General features: G+C 41.9%; 1 protein-coding gene across 9 annotated transcripts in view; it reads left to right on the plus strand.

Annotated features, from left to right (window-relative positions):
* ITPR1 (inositol 1,4,5-trisphosphate receptor type 1) overlaps nucleotides 1-17555 on the plus strand; it is a 328561-nt gene that overhangs the window by 117303 nt on the left and 193703 nt on the right. For all 9 annotated transcript variants that reach the window (XR_004624746.1, XM_019800455.2, XM_034658671.1 and 6 more), the window contains 5 exons: nucleotides 8749-8835; nucleotides 11378-11536; nucleotides 13400-13498; nucleotides 14576-14659; nucleotides 14770-14916. Coding sequence is in view for 8 of the 9 variants with exons in the window: in XM_019800455.2 (XP_019656014.1) it covers nucleotides 8749-8835; nucleotides 11378-11536; nucleotides 13400-13498; nucleotides 14576-14659; nucleotides 14770-14916 (576 nt within the window). In the remaining variant the exon portion in view is untranslated. The remainder of the gene's footprint in view (nucleotides 1-8748; nucleotides 8836-11377; nucleotides 11537-13399; nucleotides 13499-14575; nucleotides 14660-14769; nucleotides 14917-17555) is intronic.

Below are 17555 nucleotides of genomic sequence, written 5' to 3' on the forward strand. Positions count from 1 at the left end.
TGCAACATGATAAGTGCTTAATAAATTTTACCATTGAATTTATCTCAATTCTTAGTTGGCATATAAGAGAGAAGTTTATTCCACTGCTGATGTGCTGTGTGACCATGAGCAAGTTTTTGAGTCTCTCTGAGCATATTTCTCCATCTGTAAAACGATGACATGGTTTTCTAGTGTCTAGTGTCTAGATGACCCAATTCTTCTGTGAGGTTAATTTGTGTGGAACTACTTTGAGATGTTTAGAAGAAGGACATGACATATATCCAATGTAGTATTATTAAAATGGCAACCCATTCGCTATCCCCCTTTTTTGCTTTATTTTTCTCAATGTCATTTATCATAATCTTTCTAACTTATCTTTATCTAATTTATTTTGCTTATCAGCTGGCTACCCCCACTCGTATGTAAACTACTTGATTGTGTCAGATTTGCACATTGTGGTCTCTCTCATGCCCACAACACATAGTAGGCACTCAGATATTTGCTAACGGAATGAAAAACAAAGGTCTTTCTTGAGACTTAGTTATAATAGTTAAAGACATAGAGTGTCTCTGAGCACCATTGAGCTTACCAGGTCATCTCTCTGCTGGCTGTCCTTGACTAAAACATGGCAGAGTCACAACCAGCTGCATTTGGTAGAGGAACGGTCATGTGGAGGCCCTCTTGGTCCCGTTCATACTGTGTTGGATGGGGGTTAGGTGCTCCAGGTCTGATGGAAAGACCTGCTTCCTAATCTCAGTGCGCTTGTTTAGGGCGAGAACACACCGGCAGTCACTCCCATTGCACTTAAGCTGAAATCCAGACGCTGTCCCTGCTGGACCCTGCTTTCTCCTCAAGCCTTCTGAACTGCACTCAGTGTGCTCTAGTAGCTTGATTTCACTTCATTTTTTTTAGTACCATAGTCTCTTAACAATGCTGCTACCTTAGTCTTTCAGTTTGCCGATTTAGAACATTTTCCTCCTGACTCTTCCTATGTGAAGACCTTCGCCTCCTTCATATCTCTGTTTCAGTGTTATCTCAGCAAGGTCTCTCCCTGCCTCCTTATCTCAGTGATGCCCTGCTGGCTTTTCCTCCACTGCATCCCTCTCTTTATATTTTTGTCAGCACTGATGACAGTCTGCAATTATATTTAGTACTTCCCTTAATTATCCTCTTTCATTCATTAGGATGACAGATCCACAAGATGAGAGGCCATGGCTGCCTTGTTTACTGCTGTGTCTCCAGTGCCTGTAATAGTATCTGGCACATAGTAGGTGCTCAGGAAGTTTTCGTTGAATGAAGGAGCACTGTACTAGGTAATTGGGATAAAACTGTGACAGCATCTGAACCCTCTGAGAGCTCAAGAGTTAATAAGGAATAAAGAGGTGGTGACAAGACTGTGTGGCAAGTACTATTACAGGGTGAACCTAAAAGCACCTAGGAGGTTGTGGGAACACCTAGAAGGGGCACCCCAGTCCGTCTTTGTGAATAAGTATGGTCAGTGTGGTAGTCAGGGAGGGCTTCCTGGAGGAAGAAGGAAGTGACAAGCCTCAGTCTGAGGCATCTGTGGGAGTCAGAGGGTAGGTGAAGAAAAAAGAACAGAAACAAATAGGTTGCTTTGAATACTTCAGGAATTGCATCATTATTTTCATGATTTTAGGGCAGACATGCTCAACCTCAACAGATTCCCTCTTAATAGAGATAGAGAATACTACGTAACTCAACGGACAGGAAATAACATTCATAAATAATACAACCTCTGAAGACACCAGATTTTTAAAAATGAATTATAGAGGAGAAATAAAAGGAGAGTAATAAATCTTATCATCGTGTGCTTTAGTTAATGCTCGGGCAGGATTACTCTAGGGGACTTAAGGAAGTAAATGCTCATTCCTATTTGTATCAACTCTGAATGAGGCAGCCAAAAACTGTGACTCAGGTAGGTGTGTAGTACTGGCTGCTTAAAAGCATGTTTTTCTTGTAAGTAATTTTCCAAAATGGTCAGCAGATCTTGGTAGTGTTACAAAGAATGCAAAGTACACACTTCCCTTTATTAAACAGCACTTGCATTTTGGGTAAATGATTTAATCATCATTAAACCATGTAAAACTATGCTTTGTGTTGATACATAAAGTGAAGTTAGGAGCTAGACCCAGAAATTGCAGACAGCATTTTAACCCATGTGAACGTCTACCAGACATACAACTATACAGGATGCATGATGCTTTAGCCTTATACAGGACTGTAGCATGCATTTCGGGCCATCTAGCATCCTGGCTCCCATACACTGAATATCAGTGTCTCCTCGCCTCCCCCAACCATTGTGATGACCCAGGGTCCTCCCAAAGTCTGTGCTGGGACTATGGCAATCTAATTGAATGTGTTGGGCAAGATTGTTTAATCTTGCACAGCTCTCTCGTTAGCTATTTAGTGCTTATGCCTACGGGGTTATCTTGGAAGAAGTACATCTTTCATAGTTTGGACTTTTCTTTTTCTGATATGAAAATCATTCTGTTCAATTAGATCTTATTAGTACCCCTCAAAAACCTTCCTTTTCCTATGCTTTTTACAGTAGCAGTTGTAAATTCAGATTCCTCTTGACCATGCAGGAAGCCAAGCAGAAGAAAAGGAACTTGGTGGGCCTGGTTGCTAAGTGGAGTGTGCATGTGTGTGGGTCCAGAGGGGGCAGTTCCGTCCCCTCGCTGTTGCTATGTGGGAACGTGGGCCCAGAGCTGCTGCCGCATCTTTTACTTTTTCAAGAGAAGCTAAAAGTTCATGCTTTATATCTAATATCTCAGTTTTTAAAAAATGTTGGCAACTAATTCAATTAAAGTTTAAAGCATCCATTCAGTACAATAATGTCTCAAGCTGGGTCGGGTTCTTCAGCCACCCATTTCCAACCTGTGATGAAGTGTTATGTCTCCTTTCAATGGATATTGCTTTCAGGGCGCCTTCCCATGAATGAACAGTGAAAAAAACTACATTTGAAAAAATGCAATCTTGAAGGAGGTCAAGAACTCTGATCTCCTTACTTAAAAAAAAAAAAAAAAAAGAAAGTGAAATAGTTCTTTCATGTTATTGGTTCTTTAAAACATTTTTTAAAAAGGAAACTAGTACTTTCCCCTGATTTAGGATTACTGATGTGACTTGGATGTTGACTTTGTGCATTTCCTACTTTCCTGCTTATTTGGATCTTTTTTCCCTCTAGTGTCTGGAACTCGTGTACGTGCTTTAGTGCAGTTGTTAAACTGTTGTATTTTGGGCAGCCGCTTGCTTTTGGGGGTTGATGGGAAGTGTCCAGTGGGTTTTCATTTTTATTTTTGTCAACTACTGTGCAGCACCCCAATCAAAGGTCAGATTATTTTAAATTAATGCCATTTAAGGAATTAGTTGTCTAGACCACTTGACTTCCTTTTGACTAGGATAAGCAACACATAAACAGCATTCTGAGGGAGAATGACATCTAGTGGCTGGTTACTGTGTGTTCCTCTGCAGGACCAGCTGGATTCTAACTCTTCGGGTCATGATTTCTTAAAAGTCTTGGCAAAATGAGCTTCTCCCTCCCACAAATCACATAATGTGTTCAAAGGCCTTGGCTACTGTTTGCTGACAGCGTTTTGACCTGCATTGTTTTGGTTCTGAGAAACGGTCAGTTACATGAAGTCATAGTCTTGACAAGCGAAGAAAAGCCCAGGAGTGACAAGTCTCTTGTCCCTCGAAGCCTGGGTCCTATGTTGCTTGTTTTCAGAAGCCTTTATTCCATATCATATTACACAATGTAGAGCTTGTTGACTTTAAATAACCTTTCCCCACTGTTGCAGTGACCTTTCTGTAGTAACTGAATAATGGTTTCTCTGTTTTTCTGAAATAAAATAACAGGTGGCTATGATAAGATTGACCTTGATGTTGCTTAGGGATCATGGTAATATCCATGGTGAACCATGGTGATAGAGACCGTGGCATTAAGTGTGATTTCTTCCTTAGAAATTCAAAACAGTCCTCAACCTAGTGTGTAAGGGAAAAGAGCAACAGGTATTTAAATTATTAGGTTTTAAATTTTGCAAACATAACACATTTAAGATGACTCTTTTGAAAAATCCAGGCTATTTGTCACAGAGATATGATAAGGTTTTTAAAGAAATAGTACACATGAGTATGATAGAAAAAGAATTGCAAAATACACATGAGTCAGAAACGGAAACAAATTGCAATCCCTAAATCTTACTCCTCAAATATAATCTTGGTTTATATTTGGTGTGTTCCCCCCTATTATATTCCTGTATTTCTACATTTTGAAGTATCAATGGGAACATACTGCTGTCTTCTCTTTCTTTAAGTCACTTTTTTTCACTTAATGCGTAATGAATAAATAAGAATCTTTTATTTTCATTTTTAGTGGCCACATGGTTCCTCTGCTGTATGCCAGCACTGTAATTTTACACAGCCACTCCTTGTGGGGTGGGTGGTATTCGGAATCCTGGCTGTTTTTACAGTACTGAAACTAGCTGTTATGGCCTTGTTTGTATGCAAGATTGTCTTTTTAGGAGAAATTTCTGGAAGTGGAATTACTAAATCAAAGTTGCTCCCATTGAAAAACTTTGAGAGACATGGCCAGATAATCTTCGGAAAGATTTGTCTGTTCACCGTCTTACAGCATGGGCCATTCCTTAGAATGTACTTGAGGGGTTTAACAGACCAAGTCACATTCTGTTTACAGGTGAAGTAACCTCGATCAGTGGGCCCAGGTATAGTTAGTACCTGACTCCGTTTTTATCAATCTGTGCCTCACCTGTTGAACCCAAAAAGCAGGAAGAATGGTTTTGTCTAAGACTGGAATTTGGCTTTGTGGGGAAAGTTATCTAAGGACCAATGGGCAAACTCAAATGATCACGTTTGGTATTTATTTATTTGTTTGTTTATTTTAAAATATTTTATTTATTTATTTATTTATTTATTTATTTATTCATTTATTTATTTATTTATTTATTCATTTATTTATTTATTTATTTATTTATTTGGCAAACAGAGAGCACAAGCAGGAGAACAGCAGGCGGAGGGAGAGGGAGAAGCAGGCTCCCCACCAAGCAGGGAGCCCTATGTGGGACTTGATTCCTGGACCCTGGGATCATGACCTGAGCTGAAGGCAGACACTTAACCGACTAAGCCACCCTGGTGCCCCCACATTTGGTGTTTATGTATTCAGTAAAAAAGTAAAATGAATTGGAGAGTTCAGTCTTTAAAGTACGCTTATGCTTATAGAAAAAGTGAATTCTTCAAATGGTCCACAAGGTTAATGCATTGAATGTTCATTCAGTAGTTATGTAGGCTTGGTTATCATTAAACCTTTTAACAGTATTTCATATGTGACGTTCAGTATTTTAAGAGAGGTTCTTAGGTATTTGTTTTCTAATATTTTCTAATTTTACCTTTTATATCTTTTTAGACAAGTGCCCTTTAATCTGTAGAGCTGGTGGTATTTAATTAGTTTTTAATACGGAATATATGCCTTCTTGATCACTGACTTGATGTTTCTTTTTGACATGCCAACAAATACTGATTTGCCACTTTTGTACTTCATCTAAGCGTAGGTAGGGACTTAATATTTTAGATTAGTGCTTCTTAAACTGAGGCCACTGGAAATTAGGAGTAAGAGGAAGGTCCATGAGAATTTTCTCTCTTAAACAGTAACCTTTATGTCATTTAAGTCTAAGAAACACTGCTTTGTGATTTACTAAAGACGAGTCCTTTCAGTATGAGGTTTTGAGTAGAGGAAAAACTATTTGTTGGAAAGCATTGTATGTCATTTTATTGAACATATTGATTTTTCTCACTTGGACATTTTTTTTTTTTCTGTCCACATTACCGGAGACAGCTACTTAGCAGAAAGAACAAATGCCTCTCTAGGAAGTCTAAACCTTCCTTCCAAGTGGATTGAGTCCCGTGTTGTATTTGGGAGACTACCTACAGAAACTATGGGGTACTCTAGAGATCTCTGGAGGGGTGCAGCACAGGCATGAAACTAGGGACAACCGAGGTGGGAGGAAATGTAGGGAGGGTGTGGATGGAGGGAAAGAGAGAGCTAAGAACGGTGCTGAGGGCAGTTCGGATGCCTAGGATAGCCATGTTGTCCGCACTGGTATTATTTCTGTATGTCTCTTGAACCCAGTGGATTTTATCCTTGGGTAACTGAGGGAAGCGGACTGGTAACTAATTCCAGGAGGGAGGAGGAGGGAAGTCTCTGAATAGACCATTGTTTTACAGGGTAGACAGATGTGAGAAACTTACAGTGATCTGCACTAACATGGGCAGATCATGCCCTCCTGTAATGTGGTTTCTTTTTGGTTTAGGATTGCTTTCTGCAGCTTATTTTTGTCAAAAGATGTACCTTCCTAAAAATACCTACACTGAAGGTAGAGATGGAGCAGATGCTGAATTTGAAGGAAATGAAAAGATTCTTCCCCCACCCAACTTAGTTCACCAGTTGAAATTCTCATCATTAGAATATTTCCTAATTTTAGAAATGTATGTATAATAATAATGGTTAGAATTTATTGGATGCCTATGATGTATCAGGCACACATTTTCTCTGATCTCCCTTGCGTTGTCCCCATTTTGTGAACGAGAATACTGAGTGAGGCCTGGGGAGATGAAGTAACCTGGCCAAGATGGTAAAGCTGGTATGTGGTGGGACCAGGCCCAGGCCCCGAAGGTCTGGTGAAAATGCAGACTGTTCTTGACAAAGAGACCTATTAGCCCATTGGCATCTAGGGACATCTGGCCTCAAGGAGGGAAACTCCTGGAAGAGAACAATGGGATCTATTCTGAAATGCACAGCTGGTCACCAGGGTTTTATTATCCATCAGATTAGATACTGAATTTCTTCCCTGCTAATTTACTTCTGTTTGACCCAGTCTAGGTTTGGGGGCAGCTGGTTCCCTTTCAGCTTTGTTATAATATGATAACAATACTTTCTGAGGTATGTAAGTAAATGAATAAAAATGCCTGTTCTGGTTGATGGCCCTGGCAGACTATTCTGGAAGCCTCTCTTCAGCTTTACCAGGTTCCTGAGCATGCCAAATTTGGACTAGTAATGTCTCCTGACCCCATTTGTACCTATAGATTTGCAGTTAACCCAGATGTGGGTTTGAGGATTCCCTCTGCTACTTAATAGATGTGTGATTTTTTAAAAATATCCAACATCATTATATTTTATTTATTTTCAATTGAAGCATAGTTGGCACACAATGTTACGTTAGCTTCAGGTGTAAAACAGTGACTTGACACGCTTATACATTATGAGATGCTCAGCACAAGCGTAGCTACCATCTGTCACCATACAACACTATCGCAGTATCATTGACTGTATTCTATGTGTGCCTTTCATCCCCATGACTTATTTATTCCATAACTGGAGGCCTGTACCTCCCACTCCTCTTCACCCATTTTGCCCATCCCCTGCCCTCTCCCTTCTAGCACCTACCAGTTTGTCGTCTTTATCTATTGGTCTGTTTCCGCTTTTGTGTTTGTTCATTTCTTTTTTTAAATGTGGGGCTTGAACTCACGACCCTGAGATCGTGACCTGAGCTGAAATCAAGAGCTGGACACCTAGACGGTGGAGCCACCGAGGCGCCCCTTGTTTGTTGATTTGTTTTGTCTTTTAGGTTCCACATGTAAGTGAAATCATAAGGTATTTGTCTTTGTCTGACTCCTTTCACTTAGCATAATACCCTCTGGGTTCATCCATGTTGTCACAAATGGCAAGATTTCATTCTTTTTAATGGCTGAGTGATACTCCATCATGTGTGTACGTGGGTGTGTACACATACTACAGTACAGATACGTGATTTTTAAAATAAGACATTATATTTTTAAAGATTTTATTTATTTATTTGACAGAGAAAGAGAGAATGAACAGGGGGAGGGGGAGAGGGAGAGGGAGAAGCAGACTCCCCACTAAGCAGGGAGCCTGATGTGGGACTTGATCCCAGGACCCTGAGATCATGACCTGAGCCGAGGGTGGATGTTAACCACTGAGCCACCCAGGTGCCCCAGAGTAAGGCATTATTAAGCAAAATTTCAAATGTACACAGAAGTAAATGGTGTAACAAACCCCTTGTGTACCCACTATCCAACTAATTGCAACGTCAAATAAACCTTTTAATCTCTGAGTCTGTTTCTTTTTGAAATGGTGATAATGATCTTCCCCTCAGGGAACTACCATAAAAATTAAATAAATTACAGTAATATCTGACAGTAATAACCAGCATTCCATAAGTGCTGCAGTGACCAGGCGCTATGGCACGTGAGAGTGTCGCTACTATTTTTATCCTAATTTTACAAAAGTAGAAACTGAGGCTCATGAATGTTCCAGGACATAAAACCAGAAATCACCCGAAACCAGCATTTAAATTCAGTTTTATTTTACTCGAAAACCTTAAAAGAGGACTTCTACAAATCATAAAAGGCTATGCAAATTCTCTCCCACCCCTAACCTATTTTCTTCGAAAATACATAAGCTTTTGACGTAGTTTTAACCTAAGCAGATGTCCATAAATGCCTGAAAGAAAAAAATATACATTTAAAAAAAGCCAAGAAGGCCAACAAAAACAAGGGCAGAGTGGGATCGCTTCCTGACCCCCTTGCTCACTTTGCTTAGGTATTTGCTTATTCCTGTGGTTCTCATATGAACTGGTGACATTGGTTTTGCATCACTGTGGAGAAATATAAGCCATTGTTTCCTCTTTGTGACCAGTCTTTCTTCTCCATGTACAGCATGCTGCAGACTTGGAAAAGAAGCAGAATGAGACAGAAAACAGGAAATTGCTGGGGACCGTAATCCAGTATGGCAACGTGATCCAGGTAGGTCATGGCCGCTCTTCTCTTCTGGAGCTGGAGCGTTACGAAGAACAAAACCAAAAAATAAACACATGAGATTGGGTTTGGACAGCTTTCCAACAGGACTCCCATGGAGACAGCCAGTCTGGTGCAAAAGGCCTAGTGTTTCTTCTTATGTGGGTTAGATTCTTAGGCTTTTGAGTTGTCCCTCTCTCAGTGCGAGAAGGCACTACTCTGCCCTGCAGTTGGTAATTAGAGTTCTGTGCAAATATTTTAAGTGGGAAGTTCCCTATCTGGAAATGAGCCTGGCTGCTGCACTTTTGATTCATTTGCCTTCCTTGAAAGTTCTTTCTATTGGGTAAACATTGGCTTGCCTGTAACTTTTATCCGTTGGTACAAGAGCTGGTCACAGGGGCAATGAGAGCAATTCTGTACCTTCAGGTAGAATATTTGATGACAGGTCTCATGTCTTGTCTCACGGGTTGTGAGGTTTACTTGTTTATCCCTTGTGCCTTTAAAGTTGGCATGGGGATAAAACACACTTTAGGAAATAGCTACGGCGGGGTTTGTAAGAAAATCTATCTGGGTCTATCCTTGCAGAAAATAGTGTGTGAGGAGGTCCAGTGCCAAATGTAGCCTTCTTCTGTTTTTATTTTTTTTTAAGACTTTATTTATGTATTTATTTTAGAGAGTTAGTGCCTGCATGAGCAGGGGGAGGGGGGAGAAGAAGAGAGGGATGGACAGGGAGGGGAAAGATTCCCAAGCACACTCTCCACTGAGTTCGGAACCCAACCAGAGGCTTCATCTAGCGACCCTGAGATTGTGACCTGAGCCAAAGCCAAGTCTGAGGCTTTACCAGCTGAGCCATTCAGGTGCCCCTGTAGCCTTTTTCTGTTTACCTAGTGACGATCATTTTGGTACGGACACAAAGGGTAATAGTTAACCAACTTTTGAAGACCTGACCCATCTGGTTATCTTTCTTGTTTCCCTTTCTGAAAGATAGCACTTACCATTTAAACTTGACTGGTTACAAAGGAATTCCTTCCCACTGTTATTTTTGTTAGAGAACAGTGATAATCTAGAGCATGGGGAAAGTAGAATCGCCACATTGGTAATAGCAACCTTTTATGTTTAAATAGGTTATTATTATTTGGCCTTTTGGGATAGTAAAGTAGCTTTCAAATCTGTTTGAAGATAGGTCCTGCCAGTCCCACTCCACCTTCCTTTCAAGTTCTGTCCAACTGAGAAAGGACACAAGGGGCCAGGTGGGCCCAGAGATCAGTATCAGCTTCATACTGGGCCAGACCAGTGCCTTCGAACTTAGGACTGCCTCATGTGGCTAGATCAGAGATTATGGCTTGACCTGAAGATGGCAGGTGGGCACAGGGGCTAAGAATGTAAACCCTTAAGTGTATTTCAATTCAGATTTTGTGACTTAATGACTCTGAGATTTTGGGCAGGAAATGTTCCTGTGCCTCAGTTTGCTCAATAGCAAAATGGGAATAAAAATAGTACTTGTTTCCTAGAATGATTGAGAGGTACCGTGCTGTCACAGAGTAAGCTTGGAATACATTTTAGCTGATATTACTTTAATAAGTAATTACTTCTTCAAAGCCTGGATCTTGGGATCCATCTCTAGGTAATGTCAGTTTATAAACCAACTGAGTTCAGCACCTAGCCAGATGTGTGGAGGAGCATCTGGGGCCACTCACCAGAGTAACAATGAAGACTTAAGAGGGCATTGCCTTCCCCTTGTGTATAACGGCCAAGGGATGCCAGGGACTCACAAATTAAACTTATGACCCTAACAACATTGATAGAAGAGTTTGGACCTCCTAGGAATGTTTTAGAGAGTGTATCTATTAACATATGAAAAAGGGATATTGGCAGTTGGCAATGATGTTCCATGCTGGTCTTAATATTTCTCCAGGATTTGGGCAATCTTTCATCTACCCTTCCATCTTCTCTTATAGCCTGTTAATTTGGGAAGCATTAATCAACGCTTCTTGGTATAGACCTACTATGGACAAGCTGTTTCACATTTAGATCTTTGGTTCTCCCAAGAATCAAGAATAAAGTGCTTAGCAGTTGAAGGTGGAAATTCGTAGCAGCCATGTTATGCCACATGAAATGACTACCCCCTTACAGGGTCATCTCTTCAACTCTTTCTTGTGCTCAGAAGTGCCCTTCCTTAGCTCCATGTTAGGGTCAGGGATACTGAGATCGCCGTTCCTCAGCTCCTTTACATGGGCTTGGGCTCCTACCTGTTAACAGATGGCTGAGTGCTGTTCCTTGCTGACGGTGCACTTGACCTGAACAACATCCATCTTGTCCATGGCCATGTTGGGGGGAAAAATAAAATGTTTCTTGATCTGTCTGCTTCTTCTCCCTTTGCTCTTCCTTATTTTCCAATGATTCCCTGCCTCAGTCACTTCGGTGACCCTCTAACTTCACACTTAGCTCAAGGCTGGAAGGAATGTTTGATACATATTATGTGACTGAGAGAGGCATCGTAGAGATTCAGAGACCTGCTGACACTCACCTTATTCTCTCCGTGGGTTTTCAGCTCCTGCATTTGAAAAGTAATAAATACCTAACCGTGAATAAGAGGCTTCCAGCTCTGCTGGAGAAGAACGCCATGAGAGTGACTTTGGACGAGGCGGGAAATGAGGGCTCCTGGTTTTACATTCAGCCATTCTACAAGCTGCGCTCCATCGGAGACAGTGTAAGTGCAAACTCCCTGCCCCGATGCCACGCCTCCAACCTTAACTGTACAGAAACATCAACTGGGAGAATTTTATAGTTGGAACCAGAGGCTCATCCTGTATGAAGAGAAGGGAGTCACTATGGAAACCAGTGTTTGGGAAACAGGGAAATTTGGAGAGAAGTGTGACCTAAATACAGTAGCTGTGTTTTTCCTACTGAGTTTCTGAAGAAATTGTATGAATAGCCCATTACCTCAGTAACTTCATCATGAAAACAGCTATCATATATAGATGTCCCGGGCAGTGTCCCGTCATTCTAGATCATTAGAGGAATGGAAACGCCTCTCTATTTTGGAAATAAAGTTAGTAAAGAAGAAGAGAAGAGAGCTAGTTACAGCAGGGAAGGAGAGTGGCTTTTAGGATTATTCTTTCACTTGTTCCTTTATCGGTAAGCCGGCAGGCTCTCCGTCCCGTTTCAGTGACTGCGATTGGTCCTGAGCTGGCCCCTCTCCTGTGGGGTCCCTAGGACATAAAGCCGCTGAAATACTTTTCCATGTGACTTAGAGCAGTTCTGATACTCGTCAGCTATATATTAGTATGTCATTATGTGGGCATATACTTGACAACAAGTATGTTTGAATGCTATTAAGCCGTACTTCTGACCTTGTTAAGATTTGGAAATTGTAGTTTTTTACTAAAACAAAATGTGTTCCTTAACCAGCTTGAAATCTCGTCAAAATGCTCAGCTAGCCTTAACCTCAAACTGGGCTTTGCCATTTTCAGTATTGCTATTTAAGTTTACAAGCTTTGGGCAGTGTATATGTTCGTTTATATGGTGGGGTATGTATTATATTATATGCCATATCCCAGAAGCAGGTAGAAGCAGACCATTCCTTCCCAGTTGGTGTACAGGAAATACCCTCAACCGAGAAGAGAGGAACAAGTCCAGTAAAGCTTAGCTTTCACCATAAGTTTTGGATTTTTTTGAGGTAATTATATATATATAGTGTTAGGGGAAATTTAATTGTATATGCTCCCCACATGTAGCAAACTGGAAATAGATGAGTTTTACCTCTTAGGAAGCCATCATTTCTGTTCTCCTTCATTCTAGCCTCATAATAAAAGATAAAGGTGCTTTGTCCTGAGTTTCATTTTTAGCAAGTTCTTGGCTTTTTTATTCTATAACTTACCTAGATAGCTGTGCCTTAGTTGAGAAGGTAAGATGGAGTCGAAAGGTTGGCTCTCCTTTGTAGGATAGTGTTTTACAAGTGTTGGTCTATTAGTGGACTCAGATCAGTGTAGTGGCTTGTGACTCATAGAAGGTGGAGTAGAATAGATAGGATCAGGCTGTCCTAAACGTAATGAGCTAAGTATTGTTTTAGGGAGGTACCTTCTGTTTCAGATAAATATAGATGTGTATATCTATATATGTACACACACATATATATATACACGCACATATGTGCCCCTAAGTATATGGCTGGAATATAATAGAGAAGTATTTCTTCTGTGGCTTGTACCAAAAAAGTATGAAAGTCATTGCTTTAGATATAGAAGATTACAGCTTTATTCATTTAAAAATAGACTTCCTTCAGGCAATGTTCTGTTTCTACTCCTAATACTCAAAGCTTATTTATAGATCTCTGTTAACATAGGAAAAGGGGAATATTGACAGTTGGCAGTGGTGTCCCATGTTGGTCTTAGCATCTCTCCAGGGATTGGACAGGGACTGTGGGCCTGGCTGGCCGGTACTACGAAGGGTTTGGCTGTGCTGGCAGAGGGGGTGCCATATCCAAGGGGGTGGTCTAAGGATGCCCAGCTGCCCTCCACCAGAGACTTCTGACCTGTTTTGTGAAAAGCTCTGTTGGTCTCTTCCTTTCCAGGTGGTCATAGGTGACAAGGTTGTACTGAACCCCGTCAATGCTGGCCAGCCCCTACATGCCAGCAGCCATCAGCTGGTGGATAACCCCGGCTGCAACGAGGTAAGGGAAACCACGTGATGGCTTGTGGGCAGGCAGAGGTTGCAGGAGCAGGCCTTCTGGAGGCCAGAGCATGTGCGTGCTGAAAGTGACCTTATTAGTGACTTGGGGCAGCATGCCTGTTCTGCAGGTGAGTAACCAAGGCCCAGAATCAGGGTTGCCATGTGGGGTTGGGTGAGGGCTGTTAGCTACCCTAGGCGTCCTATAACTGGGGGATTATTGCCTAATTTGTTAAGCCAGAGAAGGGCCTCTTCTACCAAAATTTCTCTGGTCAGAGGGCCATCTTTTTCCAGTTTGTTTCCCTTGGGAGAATGTCTTGGATTACTAAGACGGGTGTATACAGGCCATCAGCGGCCTGGCAATGGGGATATGTTGATTTTGGCAATACATCTCCTTGGCCTCAAATTTGGCAATTACAGGACAAAAGGACAATAACTTGACTGTGACATAAATATTTGTCTACGGGTTGAGAACACAAGCTCTGGGGTCACATACATGTGGAGTGAAATCCCAAATCTGCCATTCGCTAGCTCTGTGTTTGGAGGCTAGTCACCTAATCTCCCTGTGCATTAGTTTTCCTGTCTGAAATAAGTTGATAGTCCTTACTGTTTCTTTTAGGGTGTTGCTGAGGGCTGAACATAGTAGTGAATGTTAGTGCTTCGCCCAGGGCCTGGCACATATGGAGCGTACAAGCAGTGGCTGCCGTTGCTAGTGAGCGTCATTCACATTTTAGAATTTAGTTGCTGGACTCTTTGTACTTGTTGTTTATCAGTACTTGTTGTTACTGAAATATTACTTTTTGACTACAGAACAGGAGACTTGGAGAAGAAAGGCTGAAAGTGAGGTTCCTCTAGTCCTTTTGAGCATATATGGTGATGGGCACAAATGCACCCTTTATTACCAAACACATCTGCAAGGCCAGTCGAATTTGAGGTTCCTGTGATCTTAATGGTGTGAGCTGGTAGGATTTGAGGGAGGAAGCACAGCCCTGCTTCTTGGGCTGTAGTGAGGAGTTTTGGTGCTGGAAGACACAGTCGTTGGGAGGGATGTATGAAAAAGTAACTGTCATTTGTTTTCCAGGTCAATTCCGTCAACTGCAATACAAGCTGGAAAATAGTCCTTTTCATGAAATGGAGTGACAACAAAGATGACATCCTGAAGGGGGTGAGTTTGGTACCTTCTCAGGCTGGCAGCACGTGGCTCCACGTGGGGCAGCAGCTAAGTTCTCTTGTAAAATTCATCACCCTTAATCCCTCCGTGTGCTGACTTTTTAGGGTGACGTGGTAAGGCTGTTCCATGCGGAGCAGGAGAAGTTCCTTACCTGCGACGAGCACAGGAAGAAGCAGCACGTCTTCCTGAGAACCACGGGCCGACAGTCAGCCACATCTGCCACGAGTTCAAAAGCCCTGTGGGAGGTGGAGGTAAGAGGCGGGGCCGGAGAGGGAGAGAGAAGATTCGGGGATCTGTAGGGCACTTAAGCCCACCTGTTTCCAAAAGTGGGTCGGGATAACGGATGAACAAGCACGCCGTGCCGTATCCAAAGGATGCTGGGTGTGCTTGTGGAGGAAAATGATGTCTACTTGGGAAGCAGACTTGCAACTGAAGCTGGAAGTTTCTTCCTCTCATCCATCTGATTGTCTTTTCCTTCCATGTCCTCCTTTCCCTTGCTCATTCGTCTGCCCAACGTTATGTACTTGAGTGCCTACTCAGCAGGACACATCGGTGACTCATGCCAGGGATAGGATAGAAGAGAGACACCCGGATCACTGGGTGGCAAAGAGGCCAGAGACATATTCCTCATGCTCTGGGGATTGGGATGAGGAAGGAAGTTCAGGTTGGGTGAAGGAGGTGACATCTGAACTGGTACATACAGGATGACGGGTATTTCTGAAGGCAGAGATGCGTGGAGTGTAGGTCACTTCATGTCAGACGGTGGCACGGAATTGGGAATATAAGGCAGCCTTAAGGTAAGGCTCAGCATCCCAGTTCGGTGGGGAGCAGCGGATAGGCACGGAAGTCAAACAAACTGGTTTGGAGACCAGAGCCTGAGGCGCGTCTATCCAGGCTGTGAGGAGTTGGGATTTAAGTCATAGGCAGGGGAGGAGCTTGTAGAGGAGTTTTGAGCAGGGGTGTAACATAATCAGAGTGCTACTTACGGAGATAAGTGATTCTGCTCACAGCATGTCATTTATTGAGAGGAGGTGGAGAGAGACTAGAATCATGGGACCCACAGACAATGGCATGAGTGCTTGGTGACAGAGGAGATGAGAGCCCCTCCCCGAAGCCCTTCTGTCTGTGTAACTGCAGCTCTTGGGGTACATGCATTTCTCTGTCTTGGCTTGCCTCCTCTCTTCTTCCTCCCTGCTTTAATTGTTTTATGTTTTTATTGAGGTATAGCAGACGCGTGTGCCCAGGTCAAAAGTATACAACTTGGTGAATTTTTACGTGCACGTACAGTCCCCTAACCAGCACGTAGGTCAGGAAGTAGAAGACTAGCAGCACCTAGAAGGCTCCCTTGAGCTTCTCTCCAGCACTATCTTGTGTTTCTTCTTAGAGAAGTAACCACTGATTTGACTTCCGTCTCCATGGTTACGTATTCTCTGTTCTTGAACTTTAAGCGGGGTCAGATGGTATGTAATCTCTTTTTGGTCTTTTTTTCTACTCAGCATAATTATCTTGAGATTCGTGCATGTTGTTGCATGTGTCAACAGTTCATTCCTTTCTATTGGTGAGTAATGGTTTAGTGTAAGGTATACCACAGTTTGTCTGTTCACCTGTTGATGGACATTTGAGTTGATCCCGACTTTTGGCTGTTACAACTAAAGCTTCTGAGGGCATTACAGATGTGTACAAGTCTCTTCATAGTCATGAACTTCCATTTCTCTTGGCTAAATACCTAGAAATGGAATAGCTGGATCATATGGTGGGTGTATGTTTAAAAAAAAACTACCAAGCTATTTTCCCAAGTGCTCATATCATTTTATATCCCAGCAGCAAGATGTGAGAGTTCTGGTTCTTGCACATCATCACCAACACGTGGTACGGTTAGTCCTTTTAATGCCAGCCATTTTAATAGGTGTGTAGTGAAATGTCTTTGTGCTTTTAATCTGCATTTCCCCGATAGCTAATAACATTGAGCATTTTTTCATGTCTTTATTTGCCATCAGTGTGTCTTCTTCAGGAAAGTGTTCCAATATTTTGCCCATTTTAAAAATTGTCTTACCTCTCTTTTAACATGGATGTTGTAATACTCAGGTTTATCTTGGCCGTTGTATAGAAAAATTTCTAGTTTTCATGATGAAAGGAATCTACACAAAGTTTTCAATTTCTGCCTTCTCCTTATTCTTTTTCTCCTTCTCTCCACACCCATACCACTTGTTGGGAGTTTTTTAGTTAGTGTCTACATAGAGACGCTGTCAATCCTGCTAGATTAGAAAGCCCTTGTGAGCTAGACCTTTGTCATTGTTCACTGATGTCACTGTTGTACTCAGCACAGCATTTTGTATGTTCAAAACAGTCTTTCAGAACCACTTTTCATGTGTTATTTGGATACTAGTGCCAAAAAAAAAAAACAAAACCCAAAAACTACTGCTTGTTAATTTAAAGTAGTAAGTGGAAACTAAAGAAAAACTGAAAATACAGGGAAAAAAGGAAGAAGTAAACCGTCATTTTGTTAACTTAACGTGCCCATTTCCATGGAGCTGTTTGTTCTTGGAGCAGGTTATTTTTGCACAGTTCACATCACTTCACAGACATTTTTGCAACTTTAACATGCTGTCATAAACCGTCCTGCCCCCCCCGCCAAAGGTCTGAACCCTGCAGAGTCACCGTGGCTGACTTGAGTACATTTACAAGCAGGTACCATGTCTTATTCACTTCTAAGTTGACAGGAATGAATTAAAGATCACAAGTTTGTGTGGAGGGTGTTTGAGGTCTATATTGCTAAAACTTTAGGTGCTTAACTCAGAAGTCCACTTCAGAGCATCTTCTCTCTTTTTTTCTTCTGCGAAGAAACAGCTGTCTAATTCTTATTCCCTTAAAAACTGTTTCCTGCTGGTTT

The sequence above is a fragment of the Ailuropoda melanoleuca genome, chromosome 4 (assembly GCF_002007445.2).
Source record: "Ailuropoda melanoleuca isolate Jingjing chromosome 4, ASM200744v2, whole genome shotgun sequence".
NCBI lineage: Eukaryota > Metazoa > Chordata > Mammalia > Carnivora > Ursidae > Ailuropoda > Ailuropoda melanoleuca.